Source organism: Neltuma alba, unplaced genomic scaffold (genome assembly GCF_004799145.2).
Source record: "Neltuma alba isolate B1F8T4 unplaced genomic scaffold, ASM479914v2 tig00011507_pilon, whole genome shotgun sequence".
NCBI lineage: Eukaryota > Viridiplantae > Streptophyta > Magnoliopsida > Fabales > Fabaceae > Neltuma > Neltuma alba.
Window position 1 is genome coordinate 157,498 of NW_021636175.1, and position 15,615 is coordinate 173,112.

Sequence of the window (15,615 nt, forward strand, 5' to 3'; positions counted from 1 at the left end):
AGGGAATTAATGAGAGCTTAAGAAAATTATTTATAAAATATAAATAAGACAGCAGGGGTCTGTAATTCTTTTAAAGTAACGATCACTAAAGAGGCAGTAATTTAGTTGAACTGAAATTTAATAAAAGAAATATAAAAATTTAGAGAGAGGCACATGGCATGTGAGCACCAGCTGTGTCTTCTCTTGGACTTGATAAATACCCTTCTTCCCTTCCCTCTTACGGCTTTTGACTCTCTCTCTCTCTCTCTTGTTTGTTTCTGAGCTGAAACCAGAGCTCCAAAGCTCCTCCTCTAATGGCAGACCTCATACCATAAGAAAGCCACCCAATCCATCTTCTTCTCTCGAAGCCTCAGCCACAATGAAACCTAAGTCCCCCACTAGCTGTTACTTCTCTTTCTTCATATTCTTCTCCCTCGCCGCTTTCTCTCTCCAATCTCCTACTTCATCCTCTGCTTTTTCAGCTTTCAGAGATTCTGCTCAACAATTGATCAGCTTCAAGGCTTCTCTCCCGGACCAATCCGTACTCAAAGACTGGCTTCCTAATCAAAACCCATGTTCTTTCACTGGGATTTCCTGCAAGCAACCCGGGGCTTATTCCATAGACCTCAGCTCCGTCTCTCTGGGGACAAACTTCAGTGTTGTCTCTGCCTATCTTCTCTCACTCGACCGCCTGGAAGCTCTCAACCTCAAGCGCACCAATCTTACTGGTAGCATTTCTGTGCTTCCACATGCGTTCAAGTGTGGTGCCTCATTGAGCAGTATAGATCTATCTCAGAACGGATTGTCAGGTTCTGTTTCGGACATATCCTATCTGAGCTCCTGTTCAAGTTTGAAATCTCTCAACCTTTCGAATAATGCTTTTGAGTTTTCTGGGAAAGATTCCACGGGCTTGAGGCTCAATCTCCAAGTGCTGGATATCTCTTTTAATAATAATATTTCCGGTCCAAATGTTCTCCCTTGGATCTTATCTCCAGGTTGCGACGATATGCAAGTGTTGGCTCTGAGAGGGAACAAAATCGCCGGAGAAATCAATTTCTCAAAGTGCCAGAAATTGCAGCATTTGGACCTTTCTGCGAATAATTTCTCTGTTGCTATTCCTTCGTTCGGTGAATGTTCGGCGTTGGAGTACCTTGATATCTCTGCTAACAAGTATTTCGGCGACATTGGCCTCGCTCTCTCTTCCTGCAAGAAGCTCAGCCACCTCAACGTTTCAAGCAACGAGTTCTCTGGTCCGGTTCCGTCACTTCCTGTGGACTCTTTGCAGTTCCTTTATCTCGCAGGCAACAAGTTCCATGGTCAGATTCCGGAACAACTGACGGATTTGTGCACCACTCTCGTGGAGCTCGATCTTTCCTCGAACTCCCTTTCTGGTACGATTCCGCGCGGTTTTAGCGCCTGTTCTTCGCTGGAATTGTTTGATATATGTAAAAACAAGTTTTCCGGTGAGTTACCAATTGAAATTTTTGTGGAGATGAGCAGCTTGAAGAAGCTAGTTCTTTCATCCAATGATTTAGTCGGTAATTTGCCGGATAATCTGTCGAAGCTCACCAGCTTGGAAACTTTGGATTTGAGTTCCAATAACTTATCCGGGTCAATACCTGGAGGGCTATGTCAAGATCCTAGGAACAATTTGAAAGAACTATACCTGCAGAATAATGTGCTCACGGGTTTGATTCCACCCACACTCAGCAACTGTTCTCAGCTTCTGTCATTGGATTTAAGTGTCAACTACCTGAAGGGGACTATCCCTTCCAGCCTGGGGTCTCTTTCGAAGCTTCGTGATTTGATCATGTGGCTAAATCAGCTTCAAGGCGAAATACCACAAGAGCTCATGTACATTAAGACCCTTGAGAATTTGCTTTTGGACTTCAATGAGCTCACAGGGAACATTCCTTCTGGTTTAAGAAACTGCACTGCCTTGAATTGGATCTCCCTGTCTAATAACAGATTGAGCGGGGAGATTCCTGCTTGGATTGGCCAGCTTTCCAATCTTGCAATCCTGAAACTGAGCAATAACTCATTCTCTGGGAGGATTCCACCTGAACTTGGTGATTGTCGCAGTTTGATATGGTTAGATCTAAATACAAATTTCCTAAATGGGTCAATTCCTCCTGAGTTGTTCAAGCAATCTGGCAAAATCACAGTGGATTTCATACGTGGGAAAACTTACGTGTATATCAAGAATGATGGCAGCGAGGCATGCCACGGAGCAGGGAATTTACTAGAGTTTGCTGGGATCAGTACGGAGCAGTTGAACAGAATTTCTACCAGGAATCCTTGTAACTTCACTAGAGTTTATAGGGGCAATCTCCAACCTACGTTTAGTAATAATGGGTCGATGATTTTTTTGGATCTTTCATACAATATGCTGTCAGGTAGTATACCGAAGGAGATTGGGAGCTTGTATTATGTAGACATTTTGAATTTGGGTCACAACAACCTATCTGGAAATATTCCCGAAGAGCTTGGGAAGGCAATAAAACTGGACATACTTGATCTCTCATGGAATAGGCTTGAAGGACAAATTCCACCGTCTTTGACCGGCCCTTCCATGCTCTCTGAAATTGACCTGTCAAACAACTTTCTATCGGGAGTGATTCCTGACTCTGCTCAATTTGGAACCTTCTCTCCCAGCAGTTTCGCGAATAATTCTGGTCTCTGCGGATTCCCTCTTGCTCCATGTGGGACACGCCCAGGATCAAGTTCAGATGCTCAACATCAGAAATCTCGCAGGAGGCAAGCATCTCTTGCAGGTAGTTTGGCTATGGGATTGCTATTCTCCCTCTTCTGCATCTTTGGTGTACTTATAATTGCCCTAGAGACCAGAAAGAGGAGGAAGAAGAAGGAAGCTGCTCTAGATGCCTACATGGACAACAATTCTCATTCAGGCACAGGCAACAATACAAACTGGAAGCTTACGCCCCGTGAAGCACTTAGCATAAACCTTTCAGCATTTGAGAAGCCCATCCGAAAACTTACCTTTGCAGATCTCCTTGAAGCTACTAACGGCTTTCACAATGACAGTCTTATTGGTTCTGGTGGTTTTGGTGATGTCTACAAGGCTCAACTGAAGGATGGAATTGTTGTGGCTATCAAGAAACTGATACCTATTAGTGGTCAAGGTGACAGGGAATTCACAGCTGAAATGGAAACCATTGGGAAAATCAAGCATCGCAACCTAGTTCCCCTTCTGGGTTACTGCAAGGTTGGGGAAGAAAGACTCCTGGTTTATGAATTCATGAAATATGGAAGTCTAGAAGATGTTTTGCACGAGCGGAAGAAAGCTGGGGTCAAGCTGAACTGGGCTGTAAGAAGGAAAATTGCGATTGGGGCTGCCAGGGGATTGGCTTTTCTTCATCACAATTGCATCCCACACATCATTCATCGAGACATGAAGTCCAGTAATGTGTTGCTTGATGAGAATTTGGAATCCAGAGTCTCTGATTTTGGAATGGCTAGGCTTATGAGTGCCGTGGATACCCATTTAAGTGTCAGCACGCTAGCAGGCACCCCTGGCTATGTTCCTCCTGAATATTATCAGAGTTTTAGATGCTCTACTAAAGGTGATGTGTATAGTTATGGAGTAGTTTTGCTGGAGCTGCTAACTGGGAGACGCCCGACAGATTCGGCAGATTTTGGCGATAATAATCTCGTGGGATGGGTTAAACAACATGTCAAACTGAAAGTCAATGAAGTTTTTGATCCAGAGCTCTTGAAAGAGGATCCTAGTCTCGAGACTGAGCTTCAACAACACTTGAAAGTTGCTTGTGCTTGTTTGGATGATCGACCATGGCGGCGTCCCACAATGATTCAAGTCATGGCAATGTTCAAGGGAATCCAAGCTGGGTCTGGCATTGATTCTCAATCCACCATAGACACTGAAGATGGAGGTTTTGGTTCAGTTGAAATGGTAGATATGAGCATAAAAGAAGCCCCTGAAGTAAACAAGCCATAAGCACAATAAAGTAAGCTAGGATTCAATCAAGAGGAGGAGGAGGAGTGATTTCATCAGCTCCCCAAAATTTTTTTCCTTCTCTGCAACTCCTAATTATTTCAGCAGCGAACAAGCGGATGAAAGGGAAAATTTGCTGTGCCTCTAGTCTCTACCGTTGGATGTATGTAATCTTTGTTATTTCATAGTTTTAAAAGTTGTTTAACTTGTGATAAATTTGTATATAAACAGCTTCAGTTCAGTTCCAGTGGTTACCATTTTGTTTCTTAAGAAGGTTCAGATGATCCTGAAAAGGGGTTGTTGCGTCCAGCGACCCCATTGATGGTGACTAAGTGAATAGCCTTTTGCCTTTTGGTTCTCCGTGCTGGCTGTTTTGTTTTTGTCCCTCTCTTCTTGTTTTTCTTTTTTAATTTTATGAAATGCGAAGTTTTAGGCAGAAACAAAAAGGCAGGGCACCTTAAAAAATTTTTGGTCGTTTCTTTGAATCTGTTACATGACTGAGGGCTCTGGGAATTTCAAGTGTGCACGTTTCTTGGATCAATTCCAAAATTAAATGCTCTAGCATCCCTGATTTTGCCATACGGTAGAGCTTTTCTTAAAAGAAGGAAAAATCGGGCTAAACTTTAATAACATTTAAAAAAAAATGAAATAATAATAATAATATGCCATAAATTGATTCGATCATTATGTATTCAAACGTAAAATGTCAGGTTCAATTCCTCAGAATCAAACAAGTTATACAAGTTCTTTCGTCTTGGTGGCTGAGGAAATTGAGTATTGAGAATAGATTTGGAATGATAAATGGGGGACCTCAAAAGTAATATACTATCGCTCATCTGTAATATCACAGCTAGTTTGATTTTTAATTTAGTTTTAAATATAAAACCTTAATTTATTTAGTTTTTTTATATTTATTTATTTTTTCTCAACATGGCTTTTATGGTTATTATACATGTTAAATATTTTATTAAATATTAAAGGTAATATATCTGATTAGTAAAAATATTTTAAAGAATGAGACTTATTTATTATAAATAACTAATTTAGTAAATTTTTTTATTTTATTTAAATTAGTTAATTAATTTTTACATAAGAGGAAGTATGTTGTTGTCGCATCTTCGAGTGAAATCACAAAGCCATAATTACACGTGGGATTAATGATTTCAAGAATCTTCATCTTCAACACTCAAGTCATTTCCTGTTCCTGATCCATTAAAAAAGGCAGCAAATCAATGTATTTTGTCCTCTTTCCATGGACGTCGTGCTTTGCACGTGACCTAACCCCCACGATGCCCTAAGTTACTCCTGCTTTTTATATTACTATAATTTTGTATATATTGACCGAGCAATGTGCCACCTAGTAGCAGGAGCCACCTACGTGGAGCCCTCCCCTGTCTTTTGAAAAATATCTTGTTTCTGAACAAATGCTCGTATTAATTATTAACTATTTTATTTACACTACAAACAAATTTTTATATTTAGGATCATAGTTTTTATACCAAAGTCTTATGATCCACTATCCAATACTATAACTTTTTTTTATAAGTGAGAAGTTACGAGTTTAATTCTATTTATAATCCAACCCTATCATGTCATATTTTTTTTTACCTTTTTCATATAGAAAATTGTTACAAAATCTCATGTAAAAAATATAATTATCAAAATTTTTTAGTGACAACAGAACAGTCTATAATGACAATTTTCAAAAAGAGAAATAACAACTACTCATTTGTCATTAAAACTTACTAATAATTATTTTTTTTATGGAGCCTTATTGTAATTCTCCTTCTTTGTATTGAGAATGATTAATGAAAGTAATATAATTTTAAAGCAAATAGTTAAGATCAACTTTGAATAATATTGTTTTAAAAACAAAAAAAAAGTATAAAGGAAATTTTTTTGCCCCAAGTCATGAACTGGTGCCTCTGAATTATGGAATATATTGAGAAGATACAAACACGTATGTGTTTTCACAGTGTTTGTGCATTAGTATCATAATTTAAAAGTTTTTTTTTGGCCGAATAATTTAAAAGTTAAAATCAATCTTTTTTTATTTAATTGAATTTTTAATAAGCCTCGGGTCCTGGCTTGGTCCATTGTTTGGGATACAACTGGGCTATGGCGGGAAACGCAATTTAGTCCTCTAATCTGTCATTTGACTAAAGTAATGGCCAATTTGCAATGTCACTGTCCATTTATTTTATGGAATTATTTTTAAGTCTTTAATATTGGCTTTGTTATCGTGTAGTCATGAAAGTACATACGGTACTTGTATTTATTTAATTATAATTATAATCTTATAATTCTAACTGAATCAGAATGTTACAATGCATGTTTCCTCATCAATTTTGTCCTTTGCTTTGTATGCAATTGAAAATAATTACACACAACTAAAAAAAAATTGCTCCGGTTAAAGATTAGGCAGCATGTGAGTTTTTAAATAAATTCTGAATTTTTAATGAGGTAATTCTGATCAATTTTTCCCATAAAATAATACAAAATTCTGGTATTTCCAAGTGATTTAGTTGGTGACGGATTCAATTAATGGGTTAGGAAAGGTGTTTAGAAAAATTGTGATTTGATTGAAGAAAATATGAAGTATAGGCATGAGGGAATCGTTTGACCCACATTTGTAGCCTATGAGGCAACTTGCACATACATATACTCCTCTCGTGCTTAGACGTAGGAATTAATATTACTCTTATATATAAAATATATATGTTTATTAATTTTTTCTAAATTAATCTTATTATGTTCGCTCAATAATAATCAAATGAGAGATAAAAAAAATTAAAAAAGATATTTAGGGTATTTTAAAAAAAATATCATATTAATTAATTTAATTAATATTTTTATTCTGTTTTAATTAATTAATTAACATAGCTTGCAGCTTATAAGGTACCTTGTCGGCTTCTTCATTGAATTGTGAAAATGAAATGCCCCAACTATAAACAATCATACGGCTCTCACATTTTCAGGCTTAGCCATCACAAGGACACGTGGGGATGACCCCACCTTGTTTGATATGTCAAATCCACATCAAAATATAATTAATTATGTCATAAAAAAACCTAAAGATTTTGAGTTTGATTCTATTCTGAGAGGTTTCATCCAACTTGAATACAAACAAGTCAAAATGCCTATATAAATTTTTTTTTTTTTACCAACAAATGCCTACGTAAATTTATCAAAAGAAAATGACTGTATAAATTTTGGAAATAAAACTTAGCCCCTCATTTCACACTTTATTTTGAACTTGACCCCAACCTCCAGTTACTAGCCCTGGATTGGTCACCGTACGTCACCGGAGCACCAATGAGGAGTCCAAGAGAATCAACAAAAGACTACAAGGCAACAGTTTAAGCTATGTTAAGATGGCTCATTGCTTGAATTGTATGATTAGTCATTGCAATGACCTCATTAATCAGACTATAAACATGTTTGGGCAAAAAGTCGAGCACCAATCAATCTCATTAACTATGGACTACGGTTGGTAGCAGAAACTGTGATTTTTACAAAAAGTTAAGGTAGAGAAATTCAACATGTGGCTGAACCAGTTAAGATAATAGATCAAGAGTTACTGGATTAAATCAAAGTCAACCTCATACAAAATAAAAAAAATATAAATAATTTGAATTTTTATCACACCATTCAAAAGTTAAATATTCATTCAGTACCTTGAATCACTAATAAAATAATCCAACATTTACAATTTCTTTTTAATCTTCTTTATAATTCTTTTGGCAAATTGAAATTATAATATTACATTATCAAAATCACGAAATATTCATTTTAGCAACACATAAAAATAGATATATGATAACAAAATAGTCTTTCCTATAATAATTTAATCACTAAGTAATAATTATTGACAGCTTTAAAAACAAAAAAAAAAAAAGACAAAGAGGTTACCAAGTTAACCCACCAACCGTTCGGGTTAATTGGGTTACTCCTAGGTTTGTCTGAGTTACTTTGAGAGTTTGAGCCATCCTGTGTCAGATTTTTTCGGTGCACAGTGGTTGACCAAGCCATCCTAGTGACCGGTTAACCAATTTCTAATCTAATCCAGTCCAGCCTAGCCAGTTTGGTCCTTTTTTTTTTTTTTTTGCTAAGGTATAAGTATCTTCTTATTAGAGGTAATCCTATTCAAGACATTATTGAGCACTGAATGTGAGTACTCCTCTCAATGGGGATCCGAATCTTAATTTATTACGTTGTGAGGGATTAGCCTCTTCTATGAAACCCAACCCGTTAGTGGTCCAATTTTCAATGCAATGCAAGAATCACAGAGAAGTACAAGATTTTGGCCAAAAAATAAAATATAGAAGTCCAAGATTTTTTTTTTGGGCCAACGGCAAGGTAAGTTATTTAATTAATGATAGGTTTCATTTATATGTTTAGCGTGTGCTATTTTTATGTTATATCCGATAAAAAAGAACATGTTATCCCCCAATATTTTGCCATAAATGAGACTTATTGGGAATCAAATTTTATGTGATTTTTCCTCGTTATTTAACATTTATAACCGGAATGATGAATGATACTTTTGGACTTTTGGACTTTTTAAAAAAATTATCAAACCTAATTATTAAATTTAATCCAACGATCGACAATGATCACTTTCGACGCTAATCTCTCTTGAAAATTGAAAAATTAAATGGCAAGTCTGTTTCAATTATATTTGTTTCATGCAAAAGATTTGAAAAATTGAACCCACAACTATTTATTTAAACAATAAGAACAAAACTATTTTATTTCATGTTGTATATTTTCGTTATTTCCTATATATTTCGGGGAACACTCCTACGAAAACAAGACTGGAGGTGTTGTTTAATTAGCGTGCCTCACGCGTAACGTAAAAAGGTGGTTTGCTTGTTTAGTTGAACTAACCAATTGGCTCTTTGTCTCCTTTGAATCCCCAAAGTCTAAATCCGTACCCACAATTTCAAATTCCATTCGATCAGCTATTTTGATTTCATCATAATATTTAAAGCGATTTGCCCAAAAAATTGCAAACAAACAGGATTGATTATTAATTTTATTTGAAAATTAAAAAATAATCAGAGTACGTGGAAAAATAATACTCTTCCAGTTCTTAATATAGGACATAATTAATTCATTTAAGTAAATTAAGAACGTTAGTTAAATTAGTTAATATTATATTCCTCTGATCCTTAATATAAGGCCTATTTAACTAATTTGATTAGATTAAAAAATTTAGGTAAGTTAGTAAATGATAAAAAATAAGATATGTTTTTCTTAAAACACCATAATCATTTTTTTTAATATCTCTCATTCTTTTCTTACTTAATTATGGTTGAGTAAGCATCAACATGGAAAATTTAGAAAAAATTAATAAATATAAAAAAATAAGTATCATATTTGGAACTAATATCAACTCAACAATTAGGTCATACGTTAAGGACCGGAGGAGTATGTTTTTTCTAAAACACTCTAAGTATCTTTCATAATTCCCTTCCTCCTTCTCTTACTTGTTTATATTGGAAAAATATCAATACAACCAATTTTAAAAAAATTAATAAACATGTAAAATAAGTTTTATATATAGAACTAATATTAAATTTTCAGTTTAGTTCTCCATTAAGCATCAGAGTACTTACTGCTTAGTATGGTGCCTTTAATTTCGCCTAGCCACCCTATTAGAATTAATGTGATGTGGTTAGATTATTAATTTTATTTAAAAATTGGAAAATCAGCCTTGATAATGTTATTTCTGAATTGGACAATTTTGCTCGTATGAATTGTTTTCTGAATTGATAATGTGATAAGATCCTGGGAAAATATCATTGGTATAATTAAGGAATTTAATTAGTTATTATTCTTTTACGTGAATTCCTAATTAAGGGAATTTAATGGTTAATTAAATCGCCAAAACTTCACTATTGAAATGATAGTTTGCATTCAGTTAGATGTTGGGACTTTTATTTGACTCTGCAGAAAGTTGATATTACTTGATTTGAATCATCCACTTTAGACGCCTCTTCTTCTTATAAGCCTTTGATGTATAATTCTCTTATTTAATGATTCAGAGTTAGGATCAGATCAAATTCAATAATTCCCTTATTAGATGAAATAGTATTTAACATAGTAAGAAAGAAATAATTCATCCTCACACAATATACTTCTCTGATCCTTGATATATCAGTTTTTTTTACTTATTTAGATAGAGCAAGAAAACTAAATAAGTTAGTTGATTCTAATAAAATTTACATGATATCAAAATATTTTTTATGCAGGATTAGATAATATATTACTTTACAAGTTAGACAAATTAGTTTAAAATAATTGATAAAATACAAGAGATAAAATAAATCAATGTCCTATATTTAAAATCGAGTATAAATTTTTTTCTTGACATGTACTTCATGCAGTTCTAAATATAAGATTCAATTGAATAATTTAAAAAGATTAGAGATTCTAAGTAAATTACTTAATTATAACATAAGCGACATAAGTCATGTGAGCACTCTAAAATATTTATATGAATAATTAGATTATATGTCAGTGGGTTAATATAATCTTTAGTCTCTTAAATTTGCCATCATTTTAGTTTTGGTCCCTCACGTTTGCAACCATAGATTTTAGTCCCTCAAGGAGCAAAATGATCTTAGTTTTTAAAGTAAAATACTTTGACTACCCTTATAGTCTGTATCAATTACAAAGACCTCTTCTCTATTTTAAAAATATACAGTTTAGTTTAATTATTTAACACCGTTAGGAATATTCTAAAAAAATTCTAAAAATATTATTTTTAACTGAAATTTATATTAAAATAAATTTTATTTACTATTTTATCCATCATTCTAATAAATTTCTAAATTATATTTGTACAGTGACATCCATCTCATTCAGTTAAGATAAATATCAAAGATTAGAGTAAAAATTTAACTAATTTTTTAGTGTGTATATATATATATATATATACACTTGACTAGATATGTCTAAATTTTTATAACAAAGATGTGTTTAACAGTTTAGAAGTATAAATTTAAATAATTTATAAAATCTTTTAAATTTATATCATTTAAACTTTACGATAAACAAAAACTATGTATCTGAAATAAGTTTTTACGATTTAAAAAAATCAAAGTAAATAATTTCTAACGAATGTGATAGAATATTAAAATTATGAAATTTTATGATTTAGATCAAAATTAATAAAAATTATAACATATTAGAAATTTTAAAAATAATCATTTTGTATTTTATAAAAAAAGTTTTTGAAAAATATAAATGTCTATATAATTATTAAGTTAAAAATGGGCATTTTGGCAAAAAAGATGATTTAAAATCAAACTTAACGGTTAACTAACGGTTTGGGTGGATGAAAATAAAATCTTAAATATACAAGGGAGGTTTATATAACATAAACCTATGTTTTAACCTTAAGGGAGGTTTATATATGTTTTCAAAATAAAAGAGAGGTTTCTGTAATTAAGATAAAATGGAAGGGTGATCAGTGTATTTTATTTTAGTTTTTATTGCATTCTAGGGGCTAATGCTTTAAATGAAATGAAATTTGAAAAATCAAAACTTATTGTTTAAAACTTGAGAAACCAAAATCACAATAAAAGCAAATTTGAAGGACTAGAAATTATATTAATCCTATATTAGTTTATACATAAGTTAGGCAAATTATTTTTCAGAAAAATAATAAACAGAAATAATTTAAAAATCAATTGAGTTTTATATTAAAAATGAGAGGTAGTTTTTTTTTAAAATAAGAATAAGTAAATAAGGCCAAGAAATTGGTACCCCTCAAGTTCTCAAAATAAAATCCGGATAAATAATTTGAGAACAGTAAGAAAATTAGTTTAGTTAGGTGTTTATAATAAATAGTTGTTGATTTTCTTAAAGTATTCTTTTTTTGATTCATAAATATTTTCTTATTAGAAGTAATCATATTTGATACACCGTCAATAATAAATGTGGGCGCTTAATAATTATTTTTTGATAAAAACTCTTATAAAATTACAACCAATAAGAATATATTGTGAAAAAAAATTCTAAATTGATCAGGTAAAATGATTTGATGCCTTATATATATAATTAAGAAGGTGTTTGGTTGCAAAAAAAAATATTTTTTAAAAAATTAAATAAAACTTTTTTATATGTTTATCTAAATTTTAGTTTAGTTTTCTTTCAAAAATCTTATAAATATGACTCCTAATAAATTTTTATTCTTAACACCAGGCTAGTACTGCATGGCTAGTAGGGAAGGAGCGAAAAAGGATAAACAATTAAACAGAAAGGAACGGAGGCAAGTGGGGACACATGAAATTATGGAGGCCCTTAATTTAAGGGCATTTTCGACCTCGCTGACGCACGTGCGCCTCTTCGTGGGCCCCGCCATTCCTATGGATAAACGTCCCCATTATTCGACAAACAAACAAAAAGTGACGGCCCTGATCTCCCCATTCTCTTCTACTATTTATTTTTATTTGCTTTCCTCACAGCTCTTCCCCTTCCCATTTCCTACTACTATTATTTTTCCCCCCATCCTTTCCGTTTCTGGCGCTCCAAATTACTCTCTTCCCGATAAAAAAAAATCCAAGAACCTTGAAATATTATTATTATTCATCACATATCGCATTTCTTAAGAATATTACCTCCGATCCTAATTATAAAATCTTACATTTTTATAAACGATATTTGATAATTAAAATCGGAAGTAGTACTAGTAACTTGTTTCTTCTGTTTCTTTTCCAGGGGACCAGCATGCTCGAATAGTATAATTATGACAATAATTTGGTCCCAATTACTAGTACTAATTATTTTCTTTTTGACAAAAAATACCCTTAATGACAGATTATCCAGAAGTCGGCCTAGTTAATAAAAGCCCATTCATTTATGGGAAAAAAATATACGTATCTGACAACTTTATCTCAGTCCATGGCGGCTCTTGAAAGTCAAAAAATACGTAGACATTGTGAGTTGGAAAAAAGACAATTTAAGAGGATGAAAAAATAAAAAAAAGATTAAATTGAAACCATTTGAAAATATAATAAAAATAGTGAATATATATAGATATATACTGTATCAAAAAAAATATATATAGATATATACGGAGTGGAATAGAAAAGGCACAAGTTGGAAGAAGGAAGTGGTTTGGTTGTTGAGTAGTGGTATTGAGTAATGGGAGAGGGAAGACGTGGGGCAGAGCACACCGCAATTAATTATGTAATTATTTAATTATTTAAATAAACTGATAATAATAATAATTAAAATAAGAGAAATGCAGATTTTAGGGTTCCTCATTCACCGGACAGCCTTCCCCCAAAAACCCTTTCTTTGTCTGCCAAAAGCACAATCCTCTTCCCTTCTTCACATTCAAATCTCCACCTTCCTAACGCCAACGCCCTCCCATTTATTTTATTTTTTAATTTATTGAATAATCTCTTCTTAGCTACTCCCAATAATTGAAACCCCCCAAGAATAATTTATTTTTTTAAAAAAATTAATTTAATCCCAATAAACTTAAAAAGAAGATACTTGTAATACTATATTCCACAACGAGAAGAAAATACCTTGAAATCAGGGTTTGAACGTGCGGGTCACGAGGAACCACGTGGTACTACCCGAAAGAACCGATATGTTGGTTCAACGAAGCTCCATATTTGTTTATTATTTATTTATTATTTATTAATAATAATAAAATAAAAGGGACAGTACGCCCTAAATTTTGCTAGTCCTAAGGTTGTTGCCCATAAAAACGAGGTGGATCCAGCTTTTTACGTGTGTATTTTAGTGATGCATTGGGGCAGCATCCATGCGTATTGTTTTTTTTTTTTTTTTTTAATTTTAAAGTGTTTTCATTAATTAATTAATTAAGTTTTGAAGGATAATGTTGGATGGGTTACGAGGGGGTGTCACGTGCCTGTCTTATCCTAAACACAATGTTTAAGCATTTGTTTAAGCCTAAACTTTGTCTTTGATTGAGGAAGCTTTAATCTTATTTATTTATTTAATCTGGGGGATTGGGTCAATGAGATGAGAATGAGCAATTCAAGGAAGGCTTTTTGTTTAAGGAATCTGAGTTGATATTAATAATTAATAATAATAATAATAATAATAATAATTTATGAGTGTGGGCACTTCTCGAAAAGAAGGTTGGATTGCAATGGCATATCCCTTCAAAAAAACTTTTAGGTTTTCTATGATATCTTCACTCACTACACTTTGTTTTTTACTGCCCAATATTTCACTAAAAAATAATTATAATATTCATAATTTATAAGCAGTACATTTTTTTATTTCATATTTTATATAATATCAAATATTAATAGGTTAATAGGTTAAAATTGAGCATCATACGTTTCTTAATCTTATTTGATTCGACTATTATTGATAGGCTTTTGTATTTTATAGTGGTGATATTATCTCTTAAAATATACAACTAGATTGGTGGGTTATTATATTTGCGAAAGACGGTAATGTTATCATTAAAAATGACTATAGTGTAAACAGAATTTGTTTATTTATTTTTTTGTAAGAAAACAGAATTTATTTTGGCATCAATAAATCCAAAAACTACCTCCGGTTCTTAATATAAGGTCTCGTTTGATTTTTATTTTTGTTCTAAATATAAAATTCTAATCCAATTTATCTCTCATATTTATCGATTTTTTCTCATGATAATCCTTCTAATAATAATAGTTCTAACTAATAAACTTGATTAGTAAGGGTATTTTAGGAAAGACAACATCTATTTATTACAAATAACAGCTTAACTTATTTCTCAATCTACTCAAATTAGTTAACTAGTTCTTATATTTAGGAGCCGAAATAGTAACTAGAGACTTGTTTTCTAAAGTCTGAGTTACATTTTTTTAAACAGTATAATAAAACATAGGTTAGAGCTTCTAAAGCTTTTACATTACCAGATCAGAGCGAGCTTTATGCACTTATAGGGAGCTTAGGATGGACCGTGTTATTTTCCATTACATAGAAACTTTATATTGATGAACATTGAAATTTTTAAGATGGATTAATTGATTTTCCTGCCCAAGAAAAAATTCCAGCCTTTTTGGGTCCTACGTCTATTAGTTTTCCTGGGTTCCATGATGCAGGTTTTCCAGGGATCCAGACAAACCTTGGAGGGTGCTGAGTTGTGCAAAATAATTTCCTCTAATTATTTCTTTGTTATTATTCAAGCTGAAGCCTCATATATATATATATATATATATATATATATAGATGGTATTATTTTTATTTTTTATTTAACTAAGCTGTGAGTATACTAAGTTGAAACAATGAGTCAGTTCTGTGCATCATTCATATATATATATATATATATATATCTATAATATTGATTTAGAATTATGCCTTATGCTTGGGTGTTGAATTTGGAAAAACAAACATAAAAATGTCCGCAAATTTACACTTGTCTTTTCAATTTTTTTTTTTGGGTACAATGTCTTTTCAAAATTAGGTTCTAGTAGGATCGAAACTTTTTCTTGTCGGCGTGATCCTCGAGCAATGTTTCCCATCAGGCCCAAACACAACAAGAAAGAGCCCTGTGTGAGGAAAGAATACATATCTGGGCCTGAAATAATTGAACTTTTGTTGTACAAAAATTTATTAAATTATTAAAGTCCAGTGGTTGTTATAAGGCCTACAATGCATCTGTCAGCCCAAGAGCT

At 32.5% G+C, this 15,615-nt stretch overlaps 1 protein-coding gene across 1 annotated transcript; it reads left to right on the forward strand.

Annotated features, from left to right (window-relative positions):
* Nucleotides 1-243: 243 nt before the first annotated feature.
* On the forward strand, nucleotides 244-4,222 carry LOC114714477 (systemin receptor SR160). Its single transcript, XM_028899218.1, has one exon. It carries the CDS (start codon nucleotides 359-361, stop codon nucleotides 3,953-3,955), a length of 3,597 nt encoding a protein of 1,198 aa, XP_028755051.1. The 5' UTR covers nucleotides 244-358; the 3' UTR covers nucleotides 3,956-4,222.
* Nucleotides 4,223-15,615: the final 11,393 nt, after the last annotated feature.